The sequence below is a fragment of the Condylostylus longicornis genome, unplaced genomic scaffold (assembly GCF_029603195.1).
Source record: "Condylostylus longicornis isolate FDR11 unplaced genomic scaffold, ASM2960319v2 ptg000037l, whole genome shotgun sequence".
Classification (NCBI taxonomy): Eukaryota; Metazoa; Arthropoda; class Insecta; order Diptera; family Dolichopodidae; genus Condylostylus; species Condylostylus longicornis.
This window is the reverse complement of record NW_026578006.1, coordinates 1931025-1953365: the sequence shown is the minus strand read 5'-3', so window position 1 is coordinate 1953365 and position 22341 is coordinate 1931025. Positions and strand designations below refer to the sequence as shown.

The 22341-nt window shown below is 19.1% G+C and overlaps 2 protein-coding genes across 2 annotated transcripts; both read right to left on the bottom strand.

Annotated features, from left to right (window-relative positions):
* Nucleotides 1-85: 85 nt before the first annotated feature.
* On the bottom strand, nucleotides 86-1260 carry LOC129608876 (TBP-related factor-like). Its single transcript, XM_055520642.1, has 4 exons — nucleotides 1185-1260; nucleotides 960-1106; nucleotides 768-850; nucleotides 86-698 (listed from the first exon to the last, which is right to left on the bottom strand). The coding sequence occupies exons 2-4, from the start codon at nucleotides 1065-1067 to the stop codon at nucleotides 179-181; spliced, it is 711 nt and encodes a 236-aa protein (XP_055376617.1). The 5' UTR covers nucleotides 1068-1106; nucleotides 1185-1260; the 3' UTR covers nucleotides 86-178.
* An 11888-nt stretch (nucleotides 1261-13148) lies between these two features.
* LOC129608870 (probable serine/threonine-protein kinase DDB_G0280133) lies at nucleotides 13149-20058 on the bottom strand. Its single transcript, XM_055520634.1, has 3 exons — nucleotides 19795-20058; nucleotides 13801-15768; nucleotides 13149-13704 (listed from the first exon to the last, which is right to left on the bottom strand). The coding sequence occupies exons 2-3, from the start codon at nucleotides 15652-15654 to the stop codon at nucleotides 13618-13620; spliced, it is 1941 nt and encodes a 646-aa protein (XP_055376609.1). The 5' UTR covers nucleotides 15655-15768; nucleotides 19795-20058; the 3' UTR covers nucleotides 13149-13617.
* Nucleotides 20059-22341: the final 2283 nt, after the last annotated feature.

Genomic DNA, 22341 nt, shown 5'->3' with positions numbered 1-22341 from the left:
AAAAGTTGCATCTGCCAAACCATAAAAAGGCTTATTTTACTTTTAGGGATAAAAGGTAAACACTTTTAATTAATTTTTATGTTAAATAAATATTTATAATATATGTGTGCCTTTTAATATTAAATTATAAAACTTTTATTGCAAGAGATATTGCAAATTTTACAAAAACTAAAACAGTTTAATTTTTTCTGAAGCTGTGTAAAATTGGATAAATCGTTTCTAGGCACTCGTTTATATCTCTCCTAGATTTAGCTCCAGTAAAAACTATTTTTCCATTAACAAATATAAGCAAAACCATTCGAGGCTTTACCATCCTATAAATAAGTCCTGGAAACAACTCAGGTTCATATGTGCTAAACTGTTGATGAACTTGATTTAAGTTTTCCAATTTTATAGGAAATCTTAAGTCTACTGTAGCTACAATATTTTGTACTTTATAATCTAAAAATTTTACTGGATATCCCAGCTTTTGTAATATTCTAGCGAACTTCCGGGTACCCAAGTTAGCTTCTAATTCATTTTTGGCTCCTGTGCAAATTATTTTCCCTGTTCTAAATATGAGGGCAGTGCATCGTGGCTCTCGCATTCTCATAACTACACCATGAAATCGAGCTGGACTGTATTCCGAATTTCGCGTTCTATAATTAATATTTTGTAGATTTAACTCGCAGCCAACAGAAACGGTGGCAACAATATTTCTAAAAATAAAAATTTACAAATTTTGTGAAAATCTTCCATTCTGGATTATTGTAGGCATATTATCTTACTGCATTTTTACTTCGTTAGATGATTCTTGAGCAGTTGTTGCAGGAACCAAATTAGATGTAAGAAGGCAGTACTGGGGAGGATTCTGCAACCACAAATTATAAGGTACAATATACAGATAATTATTTTTTTGTGCTTTTAAACTTAAATCCTATAATTTGTTTGCTTATATCCACATATTGGTTTTCACTTACTTTTGGGGTTATATAACTTGAGTTAATGGGACGTGGCGTAGTATTTCCAGCTTTTCCTTTTGTAGGCGACCCTAGAGCCGAAGTTTTATCCATTTTCAGGTCTTGCATACTTTTTATATGTTTATATATTTATCAATGAAAATGCTCCTATAAGAAAATAATGTTGATTTATGTTATTTGTGAATACCTTCAATTTTAATTAAATTCTTGTGCTATTTTTTTTACAATTAAATTTGGTAGCATATTTCCTTAGCTACAAAACTTTTAATTTAGAATTAAAAATATTTTGTTTACGTTTTTGACAGCACGTTCTTAAATGCCATTTTTGACATTCTATATAAGTACAGCAGTATGGCCAATTTATCTGTTTTCCAGTTGAATTTATGTCGGAGTTGGTTTTTCCAACTGAAAATATTTTGCCAAATTTGAATTTGTTTAAAAAATATTAGAATATCCCGTCACGAGACAGAATTCAATTTCAAATTTAAAAAAACAATGAGCTTTGAGCGTGGTTTTTGTCATCAAAAATTATTATTTAGTTTTTTGACAAAATTTTATTAATTTTAAAATGCTTAAACGTTGTCAAAAGATAACTCTGTTATTTTTCAAGTTATATTAAAAATCGTCTCTATTAAAATTTATTATTTTTTAATAAATTTGTTGTTTCACATTTATTCTTTTATTTTATGCATTTGAAAGTGTAGCAAAATTTTTGTAAGGATTTGTAATTTTTTTTTATAAGAATTTTCTGTTCAAATAGTTGGGTTCTCATTTATAGATTCTCTAACGCTGTCTATTCACTATTCAACATGGACCTCCAAAATTTTAAAAAATATGCTGATCAACTTAGTCATTAAAACTTCGACATTATTATTAAAATTTTTCAAAACTAAAGATGTAGATTTTTAACATACAAAGCTACTCCCACATAAAATGAAATTTTCTAATATTTCCTTCAACCAAATTTCAATCATCAAAAGGTTGATACTCGATGCATAAACGATTTAACGTGGGTTTTCAACGTATTGAGAGTGCAAGTTGAATAGTGGATGTTCAGCATTAGATATATTGCTGAGAAGGAAATTTTCACACAGCTTTATAAACAAACAATATTTTAGAATGTCTACATATGTATGAGTTATGTTTCAACAACGTACTGCTGAAATTTTGAAATGGGAAATGTTTAGATTAAGTTAAATATAAGTCACTAATAACATCAACCAATACTGTTTAAAATCACAGTGTATTAAGGGATTTGGATTTGTGACTATAAACAAAAGATTCCGATAGCTTTGTATTTAGACGCGATTAGTGCTTCTTAATAAAAAATAAAGCAAAATTTTTCAAATGGAAGCATTTTAAAAACTAGTCTTAAAGATTACGTATTTTAAAATAGATACACAAATATGTTTTTAAATTACTTAATATTTTAAATGTTAATAGTTTGTATTATTTTAAAAGTCTTGTGTTATTTCAGGTGGGGAAACTAATAGGTCTAGTAGAAAATAGTAGATCTGTCTCGTGCTAGCAAGTTTTTAAAATTTTTTTAAACTTTTCAGTGTATTTCTTTTTTTTTTAAATCAGATTTTTTCTTTTTTTTTTGCTGCAAAAGACGTCACAGTTTGATTCTTTGTTCATGCATCTTAAAAAAACAAAATTTGGTTTTATAGTTTTTATATTTTTTTATTCAAATTTATTTTTTTTATTGATAACAATTAATATTATTTACAATACATAAGTAAAAATGAAAAAAAAAAACACAAAAATCTATATACTTATTCTTTGTATATTTGGCCAAAAATTAGTTAGATATATGTATATACATATGTACATAATAAATTCATTTAAGTATTTACAAAAAAAATTAAAAAAAATTATTGCAATAATTTAATTTTATAAAATTCATATTATATGTATTTTATTTTGTTATGTACATTTATTTTTTTTTTATATACAAACATAATAATATACTATAATGTATGTGTAAATATAAAAAAAAATGTCTTTTTTATTTAATGAATTTTTGAGATTAATTTTTAAAATTTTTTTATTTTACAGGTTATATATATAATATAATAAATTTTTAATTTTAAATATGTATGATAAAAATTTAAACTTAATAATACATGTGATATATGTATGTATATAATATTATGTTAAATGTATATATACACATTTATATACATTCGATATTATAGTTAAATACCTAGTTAGTTATTATTTATATTTTATCAGTGCTACTAATACTTGATTTTTTTTTATACAACAAATATAATATACATTTTTTTCAGTTTTTTTTTAATAAATTTACATAATATAGAATATCTAGTAATATTTTAATTAATAAATGGTTTAATATTTAAATAAAATAAATTATATTCACATAAACATAACTAAATAAGTATACATATAATACTCGTATAATTTTTCAACAAAAAATATATATCGTAATTTCAAAATTGCATAATGAACTCATATAATACACAATATTCAGCTTATGACACAGTTATTATATGATATTTAATACCGTATTTTTGCAATTTTGAAAAGGGCGACAATTAGCTTTTATATAGCTCTATATCTTAATTATTTATCAATGAGAATATTATTCTTTTGATATAATGTAAAAAATTGAAACACATATTAAATTATGTATATGTATGAATATATGATAAATAAATTACAATATCTTTAAGTGCAATAAAATTTTTTTAAATTTACGCTTGATCTCTAGTTATATATATTTTATATTAATGAAGAAATTTCTTATTAATATACTATTTAATATATAACTATTAAAATTTATACAAATTATTTAAAGGAATAAATCTGTGAATTCAAAATTACAGTAAATATGGTATTAATATACAATTCAGTTTACGAGCTTTGTAATTACTGAATTTTGTCGTAGTCAAAGAATTATTACTGAAATTTTGAAGTCACGGAATATATGTTTTTCAAGCATAATAAATTATGTATATGTATTTAAAAATTTGTATGTCCAAAAATAACATTTAAAAATTTCTTATAATATTGAATAATAAAATGTAAAATGATTTTATTACTAAATATTCTGTTTTCCTCATTATGTATAGATTTATAGCAGATAATATAAATAATTTTTTTTGTATATATATTTATTTACGAATATATGTAAAAATATTTAAGAATTATATATATCAAACATCAATTAAATACATATTGTCTGACATAGGTTTATATTATGTAATTATATATTATATTTAATATATTTTTATAAATATTTTATATTCAATTTTACAAATATATTGATTTATGTTCTATAAATTTTCTTTTAACTTTCTTATTTTAAAATAATATAATTTTTTTTGTCTACAACTGATACCTCATTTACCTTTAAATCTGTTTCCCCTATATATATATATATATATATATATATATATATATATATATATATATATATATATATATATATATATATATATATATATATATATATATATATATATATATATATATATATATATATATATATATATATATATATATATATATATATATATATATATATATATACCTCATATATATATATATATATGAGGTATATATATATATATATCTCACATATATACACATAATTATACTTTTGAGTGTACCACATCTTTTTTTGTTTTTTACTATTTTCATTTTAATTATATATTATGTTAGTGCATATTATATAACTAAAAAATGTGGGTATTACGTATGTTTTTCGATAAGGACAAATTCAATTGGAAATTATAGTATTTTCTCTTCAATATAACTGCTTACTGTATGTAGTTTATTAGTTATATATTAGAGGTATGTTTTAATATAAAAAATATATAAATATTTATATGTAGCAAGGTATATATCAGAATACAAATATTTTATTTTACAGTTTAATGTAATTTTTATTTTGTGACTGGAATGGTGTTTTGTTTTTCTATTTGAGTTGAAATTGTTTTAATTATTTTTTTTTAATTTTTCTTCTACAAGTATATGAATGAATTTTATTCGTAATCACATATTTGTAACCATGATTTAAACAAAATTTTTTAAAATAAATTGTGAAACAAAAATATTTTTAATTATTTAAATATATTATTTAATTATAAAAACCTTTACCTAAATGCATATATAATGTCAATTTGACTTATTTTGATTCGAATACTTTAATGTGTACAGAAATTTTGCGATTGAGTTTGTATTTAACATAATATTAGGTAAATTAATTATATTTTTTTTTTTGAATATTTTATTTTTCTTTATAATGAGAAAATGTTTACTTATGTGATGTATAATTTTAATTGATTTTCTTTTTCATAAATATTTATAATTGATTATAGTTTTCTTCTTTATTTTTTAATATTTACATTAGGTTATTTTATTAATATTATTATTATGTATGTGTTTCATTTAATATATATTATATAATGTTTCAACACCGAGCGTCTAGCTGCCATATCAAGGGTCTCAATGTGAATAAATTTCTCCATTTACATTTTATTTTTATATACTGTAATTTTTTCTTTAATAATTTAAAATAATTTGTTTTAAAAATTTTATATAAATGTAACAAAATGTGAATTATATAGAAAAATGTTATAAAATTGTGAACTATAGAAATTAGAATTATGATTTTTGAAAGTAATAGAATTAAATTTAATTGAAATAAGTTTATTTTTGAAGAATTAAATTAAGGTTTTATTCAAATTAATCGAAAGTTAATTTGAATAAAAGAAAAATAAAGAGTTAATTTTTTGGAAAAAAAAATATGAAAAAACAAGTATAAAAAGTAGCCATTATAGCTAAAGGCAGTATATATAGTCAAGATTCTAATAAAGAATAGAAAAATTAATTAATTAACACGTTGCAAATAATAACGCAAATATATACCTAAATATCACAAAATTTTTTTATTTTAGATCTTATTTGAAAAACTTATTAATATATTTTAATTTTTATTTAATTAAAATTTAAAAAGGAAACATAATAGATTTTTTTTAAATAATTTGTACAATAATAAAATTTTTTTTTTCAATTGTTGATTATTAATTGTAATAAAACAGTTTTTACCATTATTCATTTTAAACATTTTTTTTTTGTTTTCTTTTTTTAAAATTTTTTAAATAGAAATTTATCATTTTATTTTATCTATATATAAATTAATATTTTTATTTACAAATACTATAATATTTAATAAAAGTATATGTATATATATAATTTTTATGTATTCGGATGCGATTTAAAGCTTTGCGGTTGTTAATATAATAAAAAATAAATACATATAAATATTTATCTGTTACTTGATGTTTTTTATTTGCATAAACACCAATATATATCTATATGTGTATATACTTATATATAAATATATATAGGTGTCGGTAAAATATATCAACATAGCAACGATATATATACATTTATATATATATATATATATATATATCTATATATATATATACATACATATGGTATATGTGTGATATATGATATATGATATATATATATATATATATATATATATATATATATATATATATATGTGATATATATATATATATGTATATATATATATCATATATATATATATATACATATACATATATATATATATATATATATATATGTATATATATCATATATATATATACATATTCATATATATATATATATATATATATATATATATATATATATATATATATATATATGATGTGTCTGGGTGATGTATTTATAAATATCATGTAATATATGTATGCATATAATTGAAAAGTTATTTAAAATTTCATATAAAGCTATAGGTACATAGTTCATTCCTATATATTTAAGTATATATTATTTATTGTGTTAAATTATAAATAAATAGTACATTATGTATATAGTATTTAATTTTTAAAATATTTTAGGTATAATTAGGAAAAACAAAATGTTTCGATATATTCAATTGAAGAATTAATTCAGTATATGCCCACAATATTAATTGCAGGTCCGCTCTAATGATTTAAATTTGTATGAAATTTGATTTAGAGTTTGTATGAAATTTGCTTTATGAATGTGTAACTATTCAATTGAATATTATAAAATTTATATATAAAATTAATTTTTGTTTTTCATTTTTTTTTTTTTATATTAAAATATAAACGATATACATATGTATGTGTGTTGAAATATTGTGATAATATATATATAATGTACCATATGCTTTTAATGTTTTCTTTTCTCTTTTTCATTGACAAATATTGATTTCGTTCAAAATTATCTTGCTATTTTGGCACTTAAAAATTTTTATAAATAATCATTATTTCAAAATTGTGTGTTATTACATTGTGCTGCTACACAAATTAAGTGAATTCAATTTAAATTCAAAATAATCTGAAGTTGAATTATCTATTAAGAAGAAAAAAGTAAATTTTCTTCTTAATTTACAGTAGTGCAAAACAAATAAATGCAAAATATTATTAAATAATTTAAATTTTAATTATTTTTAAATTTTGTTATATATATATATATATATATGTTTCTTATATATATATATATATATATATATATATGTATATATATATATATGTACATATAATTGACTAATTTGAATTTTTGTATTAATTTTAATTTTTTCAAATATTATTTTTTGAAATTCTTGATTAAATTTAAAAAAATTAATTTATTTAAAAGTAAAATATAAAAATTTTTTTCTAAATTTTTTTTTAGAGTAATTAATAAAACACAGTTAATTTTTAAATTTCATAAAAATTTGAGACCGTTCTCATTGAAAATAATTTTTTTTTTCATATATTTATTGTTTAATTACTTTCAAATATTTCTTCAACTTTTAAATATTTGAGAAAAAATTTGATTTTCAATGAGAGAATAATAATCTCATTTTTAGCATTTTAGTAAATATATTCTCTTATGTTATTCATTGTTTACCACATTATTTTCGACTACTTTAATCAAAAACAAAAATTTTTAATTAAAATAATTATTTTATTGTTAAATTCCAATTTCAAGTGTGTATAGATTTTAATTTAAAAAAACAAAAATATATATGACGAAATTAAATTTTTATCTGTCACTATGCTTTTTTATTTTTTTTCATTTTTTAATTTTTCTTTTATTTTACATCCAAAACTATATATGTATGTATGTATGTGAGATCCGAACCTTGAGTGAGTTGTGCTCAAAAACTAGTGCACCACCAAGGCACAATATTTTGTTAAAATGTTGTGTAAAAAGTTAAAAATATATTATAAAAAATTTCTTTTTATTATAAATTTAAAAATTTTTTCAAATAAAAAATTTATAAAATCATTTTCATAATTAAATCTATAATATATATATATATATATATAAATGTATAATTATATATAAAAATTAAATAAAAATTTTTAAGCGAAACTAAATTTACAATAGTTTAATTGCAATAATTTTGAAAATGGAAAGCTTGTATTTTGTAAATAAGTTGAAAATTAAATATTTTTAAAAAATTCAAATGATTTTTTCAAAAATTTAATTTTTTTTTTATTTTTTTTTTACTATAATAAGAAGTTTTTAGTTTAAGCTCATTTTTTTATTTTTATAAAGTAAGAATTAAGTTTTTATTTATTAGTTTTAATTGTGGCCATTAAATTTATAATTTGTTTTATATATTTTTCATTTTTAATCTAAGTAATAAAGTCTTTGTACTCATTATCATAAAGTAGTTACAGACTAAGAAGCTTTTTTTTTGTTTTCTTTTTATTATTAATAAAAAATATTTTTTTTTTGGTAATTACAGTTTAAAGTAGATTTTAAAAAATTTTGTTTTTTTGCATTTACACATAATATATTTCTGTTTTTATATTAAGATGGACAATATAGACTATTATCTTAAAATTATTAAAATAAAATTAAATTGCATTAACAGAAAAAAAAAAAGATTTCTTCATTTGATATATTTTTACAAAAAAAAAACTTAATGTTAGTAAATACTGAAAGTTATTTTTGTATTATTATATAATTTTAAAACAGTTTTTTTTTCAGTGATTATTTCATTAATTGAACAAGATTTCTTATAAATTTTCTTTTGTTTTTTAATTTTGTTTTACTATTTAAAAAAATATATTTTTTTATTTTCATACATTTATGTTTATTTTTAAAATTCATAATTATATTTGTTAATATGTATATAATATAAAATAATTTTAATTTATATTTTCTGTGTATAATATGATTTTTGTTATTTTTTTAAATTTTGAAAAAAAAATTTTTTTTTAATTGAAATTATTTAAATATTTAAAATAATTATAATTGTAATTATTAAAAATTATATTTTATATTACTTGTATTATTAACAATATGAGTTGAATATTCTTAAGAATATACGTTGAACATCAATATTGTATGACATGATTATTGGGTAGCATGTGAAGGTTCTCAAACTAAAAAATATAGAAATCTCATAAATAATTTTCAATTATATATTTTCAGAATTATAAGAAATATTAAATTATTACTATTACTATAAATATAGTAATAATAAATGACAAAAGAAAATAGGGGGAATATTTTGACATTCGGGATATTACATAATTATTGTGAATAGATTTGTTGTATGATGCTGGAAAATTTATCAAAATATCAATAAAATTTTATTCAAAAATTTGAGACAATTAAATTAAAATTGTATTTATTTAGTGAATATTTAAGAAAAAACCATAATATTTGATTTATTTTTGCAAAATAAATTATAATTATAATCTAATGGCAAAGGAAAAGGTTATTTAATTGTGTCAAACATATTTCGTATAATACATTCATATAAACATATTTAATTGTGTCACATATTAAATTAAAATTTTAAGTAATCTGGAAATATGGAAAACTTTAAACGGGCAATATTTGTAATTGTAAAATAATTTTAATTAAGTTCCATCTATTAATGTTATTGCATGAGTGAGTTTTGAAAATATTTGTTATATTAAAATCATTGAAAATTAATCGATTATAAACTAACAGTTGTAATTTTAATAAATTATAAGTAAGAAAAATTAAAAAATTTTTATAGTTTATTTTTAACATTAAAGATTTTTAATTAAACAAGATATAATAAGAAGAGTTTAAAAAAAAATAAATTATTAAAAATATTTTGAAATTGTTTTTTAAAAACTAAAATTACAAATCGAAGAATTAATAAAATTTCCAAAATCTTTAATTTTCAAACTTAAATAACAAAAGTATAAGATTCAAAGAATCAAAAATAAAATTTTTATTTAAGAATTAAAATAATGAATGGCCGCCGTTTAAGGGTTAAAATTATTTTATTGTTATACAATAAGATTTCAGAATTAAATGATCTTAAAAACACAATTATTTTTTGTTTAAAAATTTTATTGAAGAATATATATTGAATAAATTATGGAATAAAATGATATATATCATTAAATAAGCAAATTTATAGGTATTATACACTGTACTTTATTATAAATCATTTGTACTTATATAATTTATTAAATGTACATTGCATTATATATATATATATATATAATTATATAATATATTTGTTAAAATTTCAATTTAATTTAATTTAAAAAAAAAAATAAGACAGAAATATAAATTTTTTATATATATATATTATTTATATTATATAATATTTAATTATTTTATAATTTGTATATATTTACAAATAATTTACATAAATCTATATAAATAGATGTTTTTCTTTTTACAAAATCAAAAAAAAAAACAAAAACTATTAAGAAAATAAGATTAAATATCAGTCTCTATATATATATATATATATATATATATATATATATATATATATCAATTATTTTTTTCTTTGTTTAATTATTAAATTATCATTTTATTTATTTTCACATAATTTAATAAAATTTTTTAATGATTTTTTAAAATAATTTGTGTTTCTGTATATTCGGTAAATACGGTTAATTCTTTCAAGTACGGTTAATTCTTTGTTTTAAATCATACAGTAGACCAATTTATTTATTTCGTAATTTCTAATATACACATTCATCGAAAACATAATATATACGGTTAGGGTATTATATCGTTCATTATGCAATGAGTCATTATAACCTTCAGTATAATAACAATATAAGGTTTGTTAATTAGTAATTTCGAATAAAAATCGACTGTTTGTCCTTTTAAAATTTATATATATGAAAAAATAATATTTGCTTTTTCAAAATTTCATTTCTCTTTATAAATTTTTAAAGCGACAAATAATCGTTGTTTTTTTATATCAAGAGTACTGTGATATCAAAATAGATCGCATATATAAGTTTTCGGTTTGTGTATTAGATTTAATAAGAACTTGTAGTTTAGTTGTTTTTTTTTGCATAGTATAGCATTGAAATATAAGCAAGTAACATCATTTATTCATTAGCGCTTTATTCTTTTTATTTTTGTATGTATATTAATACCAAGATTAACTTATGTATGTATGTATGATGTATATAATATTAATATACGATTATGTTGATCAATTTAATTTTTGAATTTTTTTTTAATTCTTTAATTAATATATGTATTTATTTTACATTATGTAAATTAATTTTCAGTATATAATGTAGATATTAATTGTATATTTAAAAATTGTTTTTTTTTTCTTATTATTTTACAAAATTTTTGTTTTTTTTTTTCAAAATAATTTACATTATATGATTATTTCATATTATATATAATAGATATTATAATATATTTTTGAAAATTAATTATTTTTATTATGGCCTTCAAGAATTTTTTAAATTAAAATTTAGTTGTGTAATAAATATTTAATTTTCATAAATATTTATTTTATATATGTATTAGAATATTACAGAATATTAAATATGATTTAGTTGTATTTTAGGGATTTTCAATTTCATTATAAAATTAAGTGTTTTTTACTTATTTCAAATAAAATATGCTGTGTTTTTGATAATTCAATTTTAATTTAGTACTATGCAGTATGTTCATAAAATAAAGTACTGCTCGTGCTGTCAAAAAAATGTGTTTCATAATATAGTACTATTTTTGCAGTTTGTTATTTTATAATTACAACTGCATGTTAAGACTTTTAAAAAATACGTTCGACAATTCCGTTTTGATTTTACTGCTGCGAAAACTATTTTGGAATTAACAAATGAAAAGGTTGGATTTATAGGATTTATTAGAGTAAGTCTTTTTTTTTTAAATTTTTCATTACTTTAATAAGAAATTTAAATTTAAATTTCAGTGAACTGGAAAACAATAAAATATACATATATAATTTTGTGGTTTCACTTTTAAAACTTCAAAAAATATAAATGACAATTTTAGAACTTTCACAACTAAAAAAACTTTTTTTTTTACTAATGTCAAGTTTGTAGATTATTTTCAACTGAGTCTTTCAGTTGTCAAAGTTATTTTAGTTCTAAGTTAGAAATGCGAAAGTATATTGCATTATCAAAAACACTCATGCATAGTTATATATTATAGTTTTTTATTATGTACTTTTAAACATAATGCTGAAATATTTCTAAAAGATTTGAAAATTTTTATTATTGTTATAAAAGAGGCAAAATAAGTTCATCAATCCCTTTAATTTAAATTATTGTTGTTTTTTTAAATTGTTTAAAATTTAAAAAGTATGAAAAATCAAAAAAAAAGAGAATTTATTTATACATACATAGTATAGGCTTGCGACTTTTCGTTATATTATGTAAATAGGCCTTATTGTTTTTTTTTTTTTTTTTAAATTTTTTAATCTTTAAGTTTTGTAACTGTGCTATGAATTTTTGTTATATAATATGTATTTTGTTGTAAGAATAAACATTAATGCTTTATTTTAGATTTTTCTTTTTGGAAATTGCAGTCAATCTACTCTGCAAATTTTTAAACGGCTAAAATTTATTATGCCTAATATGGCGATCAATAGTATAGTCCACATAATAAATGTTATAAGCTGGCTTTCCAATGTTTTTACAAATTATTGTATATGTATGTATTTATATATTAAATAAATATATATGAAATGAATATATTTACATAATGGTTAATGAGCAGGTTTTGTGAGCAGGCTACATTGGCTTCCTCCATTATACTTTCTTTGTATAAGTATATGTAGAATTTATGACTGCAATTTAATTTTAATATTTGATTTAGGTGTTATAATTTTAATATTTATAAAATGCAAACAAATAATTGATTGGTGGGTTTCATTTAAATTTTAATATTTTATATGTTATGTAATAGTTACAAATTAATTATTCAAAAATAATGAATAGTTTTTATTTTCAGCCATGTTTTAAATTAAAATTAATTTAGATTGTATTAGAAATGATATTTTTAGTTGAGGATTTTATTTTATGACAAAACAATCGAATAAAGTACTTATACATTATTGAAATGCTAGTAATTTTTTTTTGAAATTTCTGTAAAATTGTGACAGAAACATGTGACATATGGAATTTATAAATAATTATAATTATAATATTTACCGTATTTTATAATTCATTTCATATATTTTTATTTTTACATGAATTTTTTTTTACAAAGATTATGTTTTAATATGGTGTTAATTAGGTTGTTGATAATAATATTTGTTTATTTTTAATTTTTTTTGTTTTTTTTTTTAGTTTTTTCTTAAAAAATATATTTAATAAAGAATTTGTTATAAGCTAACCTATATATATTTTATTTATGATTTTGTTTGCCGTTTTAATTTATCTAATTCATTAACTAAATTTTCTTCATTTGTAACAAATCGTTTATGTTTTTTAGAGTCCTGTGAAGAAAAAATGAAATAAATAATATTAGTATATGAAAATTTTAAATTTAAATTTAAATAAAGAAATTAATATTTAAAATTAAATTATTATACCTGATCTAAATTATTTTCCATTTGCATTAATTGTTTTATTGTTTTGTAGATGGCATCAGAATTTCTATTAAGTTTATTTTGTAATTTATGTGATGAATCTGATGATGGTGCTGCTGCTGCTGCATTCTGTTGTGAATCTTTATTTGTTATTAAATTTAAAATTGGTGCCGAAAAGATATGTTGTGAAATACTAGCTGGTCTTGGTAATACAACTTCTTTTTGTCCTATCATTTTATTAATAACTACTGGTAATACTGTAGATGTAACAATATTAGATGATATTGTTGTTGATTTTTTATTTAAAAATGGTGATGGTGTTGTCGTTAATTTATTTTTAATTAATGAATTCCTTATTGAAGAAATTGTTGTTGTTGTTGAAATTTTTTGTGATTCTCCCAATTCTGATGATGTTTTTGCATTTAAAAATTTAATATTTTGTGGTTTACGATCATTAAATGCTTTTATTAAATCAATTTTTTTTGGTATTGATTCAAAATTGATTTTAGCACGATCATTACTTCGTTTACGATCCCAACTAATCCATGCACCATCATCTTCTTCATAATATTCTTCAGGTTCATCATATTGTGGTACAGATGAATATGAAGATTTTTCTGAATTTGAATTCGATGATTGTTGTGGTGTATACCATTCATCAGAATCTTCAATTTGTTCTGGTTCAACAGGTTCAATATATTTATTTTGTTGTGATTTATAATCATAATTTGTATTTGATTTTAATACAGAATTAGCTGAATTTTCTGGTTTCAATGATTTTTGATCTTTTTGTGATGTTGTTTTATCAAAATTATATGTAGGTGTTATTATCGGTTTTGATATTTTATCATCTTCTTGTTTTAAAATTAAATGAGAATTATCATTTGTATTTTGTTTTGAATATTTAGCAAGATTTTTAAGTTGTCTAACATCTTCATCATCTACTTCATTCAATTTATTTTGATATTGTTGACGTTGTTTTTGTTCTTGTAAAAATTTTTCTTGTTGATTTGCTTGTATTGTCTCAAATTTTTTTCTTTCTAATACATTTTTTGGTTCAATTGGTTGTGAATTTTCATATTCATAATCACCAATTTCTGAATAATCATCATATTCTGGTTCTGGTTCATTATTATATACAGCATATTGATCTCTTTGCATATATTCATCATCAATTGCTTGTTCAGCTAATTGTCTTTCACGTTCTTGTTGTTCAAGTTGCCTATTATATGCAATTAAATTTCTTAAAAAATTATTTGTTAATTCATCTTGTCGACTTGGACCAGTTTGATACCAATTTTCTTTACCAAAATATGCTGGTTGATCTTGTAATATTTGTCTATGTTGAATACGTTCATCTTCGTGTAACATTTCTTCATGTAAATCATCAAATGGATTTGATGTTATTTCATGATCATCAAAATAACTATATCTTGGTGCTGGTGCATAATAATATGGTTTTGGTTTATATTCACCATGATATGTTGGCATACCATACGTACGATATTCATGATGAGGATAATAATAATAATTATTATTTGTTTCAGGAATATAACCGTTATTATTGTTATTATTTAAATTTGTATTAGGATAATTTTGTAATGAATATGGTAGAGAACCATATGAAGATAATTGATTTGAACCTGTTGACGAACCTGATGTTGATGTTGATGATGATGATGATGTTAGAATTGGTTGGTTATCGTAATATGAATTTAATTGATACGAATGATTTGGTGGTATATAAGAAGATGAAGCTGAAGTTCGATGATATCTTTTTGTTCCATATGTTGGATAAGATAATGGTTGCCCTGGATTTATAGACAAAAGTAATACAACCGATAACAATGACTTCATTTTTGTAACTGGATGCAATAATATATAGGTACTTTAAATTTAATTGGTTTCTGTTTTTTTTTTTCGTTATTTGCAAGGATATTTTATGAAATCCTGGTGATTTTCTTGTCTGACCTAAATAAAATAATATTGAAAAAAAAAAATTTTTTTGTTTTTGTAATAATTTTATTGCATAATTTATATTTGTATTTATGTATATATACACATATATAGATAATAAAAATAATAATCTACAATTACAAGCATATAATACAGGTGATTTAAATTACATATACATTACGTATACATATGTATGTATATTGATACATACATATATAGATATATTTTTTAAAAGTTTAAAGATGTTTTTTTGAATTTTATATTATTTTTCCAACAAAATTCAAATCAGTGAATTTAGGTGACCTAATTTTTGTTGCAATTATCAAGGAAATGTGAAAAAAAGCATCTTAGATGGTGAAAAACTTTTCATGAAAATTTAAAGTTAACGTGTATGTGTACCTCTAGATGGCGTTTTCGTTTTTTTTTTTTTTGTTCTAACGGAATACAAAATTGAAATTTTAACATTCATATATTATGTAATATATTATTTACCCATATTTACCTAGACTTATATGCATATGTATTTATGAGTTACGATTTTAAAAATTGAATGCTCGTATAAATATTTTAATAAAATTATTATTATGTGTTTGAGTTATTTTATGTAAAAACGACCATATTTTTACATGAAATAAAACTAGGGCAGTTATGTGCAATTTATGTAGTTATGTGCTATGTATATATAGCATATAAAATCGATTTTCTTTTAAAATTGCAACGAATTTAAGAATTTTTTGCAATATAATTGATAACTTGTATTGATTTAGTTGGAATTTTTTATAAATATTTTAAATGGATATAAAAGTATGAAATTTTAAATATGGAAAAATTTTTTTTTTCCATTTTAAGAATATTGTTCATAAAATATTATATACTTAAATATGGTATATAATATAATATACATATAAGCATATAAGTAGAGAATTTATGTAATGCTTTTATAATTATTGACCTAAATTTCAACAGGTCTTTCTTTTACCTAAAGTAACACTTCAATAGTACACATACAATTTATATGTATATTATTATGTGTACATATATATATATTTATATATATGTATATTTATGTATATTATATTCGTTATGTATTTTTGTTTTTGTTATTATACAATATTGCCTATATTAGATTAGGTATTAAATTTGTTTTATTTATCAACGGTGACTCAAAAAATTATACTATATGTATGTATGTTTGTATATATAAGTCTTGTAATTCATATATACATATGCATATGTATATATGTGTAATAAGGAGAATTTATACCCGGCCTGTCCTACTATTTTATAGTAAATTTGATTTTAAGCTAAAAAAGAAAAATATTTTATATATATTTTTTATATGTGTGTATATATGTGTGTATAAAATATTTTTTTTAGGCCATATGATAAAGAAAGTTTTATGCCCTAGTTTTTAGTATTTTTTTTTTATTGTAATTTTCATTTTTTTTTTTGCTATTATTTTTTTCAAATACTTATTTATATATGTAAATGTTTTCATATACATATTGTATACCCAATATTTATGTAGTACATTTTTTTTGTATGTAATCATATGTACATTATTTTTTTTTTTTGAGTGCTTTTGCATTGATGCACAATTTTTAGGTTTCTTTAGCTATTTTTATACAAAAGTTATTGTAAATGGCTTTCTTTTTATATATCGGAAGTTGAAAAGGTTAATTAAACTACGAACATATATACATATATACATATATGATATATAATTGCAAAAATTATATGAGAAATTAATTTTATAATGTATTTGTGTTATAAAATTTAAGTAATAATTTATAAACTCTACAATATTGGTTGGGAATTATAGATATAATTTTAATGAATTTAAAATATGTGTGTACCTATATGTATATAATAGTGATATTGTTTTAAAAAATCCTTGTACATAAAATAAAATTTTATAAATTGAAAATTTTGCATATTTCTAGGTAAAATTTATGGAGAAATTTAATATTTATGAGTAGAGAAAATTATATTCTTGCTTGAAAAGAAAAAAAATTGTCATATAAAAAAATAATCTTATTTTTAAATTAAGTTCGCTATAGCACACATCTTTAAACAATTGCAATTATTTTGGAATTTACAAGTTTTTAATTGGAATTTCATTTAATTAAACTTGAAAGTTTGAAATAAATTTTGAAAAATTGATTTCGTTTGTTATGACAAATTTCTTAATATAATGGAGTTTTTTTTATTTTAATTTTTTATTTAAAATACTTAATTATATTGCTGAATGAATATTAATTATGAATTTTAATTACTAATAGACGGTCCAGCATTCCGAAATATTTCCCACTTTAGCCGTCGCAATGCAGTTGCAATCAAAGAAAATTTTATTAATAATGGCGACGGTTGATTGAAATCGACGATTGAATAAGTTTGGAAAGTAAAAAGAAGGTTTAAAAAGAAAAAAAATATTCAAGATAACAGAAAATCTAGGTTTATTTAAATAAAATGTATAATATAAAAAAATATTTAAAATATTTTTGAAAAATTTAACCCCAAAAAAAAAAGAGATAAATTTAGATTTCGTAATGCAAACAAATTAATTTTTAAAATAAAATTTTAATTAAGGTAAATTCAAAATTTCAGTAATTCATGTAAGCGAATTTTGCTTATTAATAATTTATTTTTTTTAGGAAATTCTAAATTATTGGAAAATCTTGTATTTTTGAATTTTATATTGTATATATAGAATGTATACATAGATTTTTTTTTGTTTGCTAATAAAATTGTTAATAAAATTTTAATATTGAATTTAATTAAGTACAAACTCGTAAAAAAAGAAATATTAAAAAAAAAAAAAACAAAATTATAGAATAATTTGAAATTTTTAATACTCTGAATTTTATTGTGATATATATACACACATATATATATATATATATATATATATTTATGTATGATGGAAACTTTTTTTATTTTTAATTTTAATAATCATAATTTTGTTTATTTAATTTACAATTATATGGGAAAAAATTTTTCCTCTCCAAACTTCTTTTTAAATTCGAATAATAATAATAAACAGAGTGAGAAAACAAAAATACAGAACTTTATTATAAATAATCGCAAAAGATATTAAAAAAAAAATATTCTAATAATCAAGAAAATAAAAATAAAAAATAAATTAAGAAACAACAAGAGAACACAAATAGAAAATTTATCAAAGTCAAATTGTTTTTAATTCAAAGGAAAGAAAAAACAAAAAAAAAAATATTTTATTCTGTTCTATAAAAATGTCAAAGTTCGTTTTGAACCCGGATATCAAGGTATAGAGAAAGAGATATTTTCTATGCGTGTTATTACTGTTTCTATGTTTTATTATTTTTTCTCTCATTTTGGTTGGATTAAGGGAGAAGTGATGGTGAGACGATAACTCTCTATTTTCATTATTATTATTACAAAAATATTATAATTTTCTATATTTAAGATTAAAAACCACTGAAATATTTTTTATAGTAATAAAGGAAAATGTACTACTAAAGTATATATATATGTATACTTATTATATATGTATAATTTTCTTATATCCTATTCTAAATTGTAAACTCATATATATAGAATATAAAATAATTATGAATAAGTTTAGCTACGTAGACATTTTAAGTATATATATATATATATATATATATATATATATATATATTTAGATTGATTATTATCTACATATTTAAATACATATATTTTTGTAAATGAATTGAAAAAATGAATTTATATTTTAATATTAAGAAAAAAAAAATACAAAAAAAGAATTATTAAATTATTTTAGAGAGATGCTCTTTGGTATTTATTTTGTAACTTATGGTATAGATGCAATATATATATATATATATATATATATATATATATATATATATATATATGTACAATAAAATTTTTAAATTTTGCCGTGAAATTATTTAATATTATAATTAAAAATTAATTTATGAATAATGTACAAGTATATATAATATGTATAAGTATATAAAATATTCTATTTTATTATTGTATTATTATTTTATAATTAATTTTAAATAATATACTTACTTTATTTTTGATATTTTGTTTTCATTTATAAAATAAAATTGTCTATATATATGTATAAATATATATATATTAAACAAAATTATTTTTTTTTTAATAATCCATATTAAGATATTTGAATAGGTTGTATAATTATGAAGATAATTATGATTGAAATTAAAAAAATTAAATTTTAATAAATTTGAAAAAAATTTCAATAATTTTTTTATTTTATTTTATATATTTTTTTTATTAATTAATTAATTTAATAAAAATATTTTTTTTTTTTTTGTTTTATAACAGTGTAGAAATTTTTACACTTATTTCATAAAGATAAATTTTTAAAATTAATATTAGAAAACCTTTTTTGTATAACATGCACTTTTGTTACAATTTTTTATTTTTTAGAAAGTGCTCAAATCAAGAAACTAAAATTAGGCCAAAATTCATGAATTTTTTATTTGAATAAAATTATTTTTAATTTTGTTTTTTTATGAATTTCTGTTCAATATTTCATTTATTTTAATATTAAAATAAAATATTTCACTTAAAATATTACAAAATGTGCTAAGTTTTAATAAAAATTTATTAAATTTAAATTTTATTATTTTTCAATTAAAAAAAAAAATTATTTTAATATTTTTAAATAAAATTACACTAAATTTTTTTTTTATTATTTTTTTTTCATATATTAATCAATTATAGTTTAATATTTTATTTATATTGTTATATACAAATGTATATATAGTTTTCTGTTTATTAGAACGTCAGCATATATATATATATTCATATATATGTGTGTCCGTATATGTGTTTGAATATATATATATATTTTTTCTTAATTTTAAATTTATTCAAATTGTTTTATTTTAAAAATTTCCTTTTATATATATATATATATATATATTTTTTTTTTTTGTAATTTTCCTTTCAAATCGACTAAATATATCGACGGTCGCGTTAAGAAAAAGCGTTGAATAAAGTTTTCTGGTCCTTTTATAGATTTTCTTCATTCAAAAAAATTTTTCCATTTCTCAATTTATCTCTATATTTTTTTATAACTATATATGTTTATATATATATATATAAATTTTTTATATATTTATATATATGAAAATAATTATGTATGAACAGTTATTTTCAATTTCATTCATATATTCTGTCAAGTAAAAATTACATTATTATTTTTCTTCATGCGTTTTTTTTTGTTTTTCATGAAATCTATATGTTTTGTTTGGTGTTGTAAAAGAGTACATATTTCTTGTTAAGGATATTTATATACATATATATAAATATAACAGAAATATACGTATGTATATATGAAGTCAAATAATAAAATACATTCACAATTGCTGGTCATATTAAAAAAGAAATTTAGTTATATTTTTATAGGTACTTGAATATACATATATATATATATCTCGTATATACATGTACCTATATAAATATATACAATATTATATATTAGATTATTTTTCGATGTATATGTGAGCATAATGAAAATCAATTGAAAATACTGTCATAAGTATAAAAATCTATATATATATACATATGTATATATATATGTATATGTATATATATATTTTATTTTAACTTTAAACGTGTTTTGTATTAAACACATGAAAATGTTAAAATACTTTAATAGAATATCGCCCACACGTTTTGAATGAAACACCCTCTTACGTCTTGGACTTTTTAGTTTTCCTGCGGAAATTTTTTTTTTTGTTTTGTTTTATTTTACTTATTTCTTTTTGTCCTTTTTGTTTTCTTTTATATGTATAATAAATATAAATATAATGAGAGAAGTAAACGCATTGTTTTCATAACCTCAATTTCAAAGCAAGAAAATGAAAAATGTACTATTTAGTACATTTTACTTCAAAATTTTTTAATTATGTGTGATTTTCAAAAGCATTTAAATTATGTTAAAACCATTTTTGCATAGTTATTTAGAAGCTAAGTCAGTATAAAAGAAGATTCCGTGTGTTTAATATTCTTATGGTAAAGAAAGAGCTATGTTTCCTGCATTTTGGTTTTGAAATACGGCTCTGGCGCCCGAAATTTATGCTATTATAAAATTTTTTTGGTTTATATGGAATTTACACTCTAGTAGTAAATAGTAATTTGCACTCTAGTGCAAATAGTGCAAACCAACTGCATTCATTAAAAATTTTTACAAAAAAAATAAAATATTTACAAAATCATACGTTATGTTACAGGGCCGTATTTAAATACAGTTATTAGGAAATTGTACAAATATTTTATTTTGTGTATATCGGCTCTGAATTTCATGTATACACATAATAGATATGTGTATAGGTATTGTGTATGTATAAAATAATAACTTTTTAAAGGAATAAAAAGTTCGCCTTATTCTGCTTTTTTTTTTTTGTGCTTGCGTCGTCGTCCATGTTGTGTCATCCTCCGCTTTTTCTTATATTATGTATTCTATCATTTCTCATTTCGTTTTCTTTTTGTATATGCAATGGATTGAAAAATTGTACATGTTTGGTGTTCAGGTTCATATATTTTTTTGTGTGTGATGGAGGTATAATTTTATGGCGAGAGAAT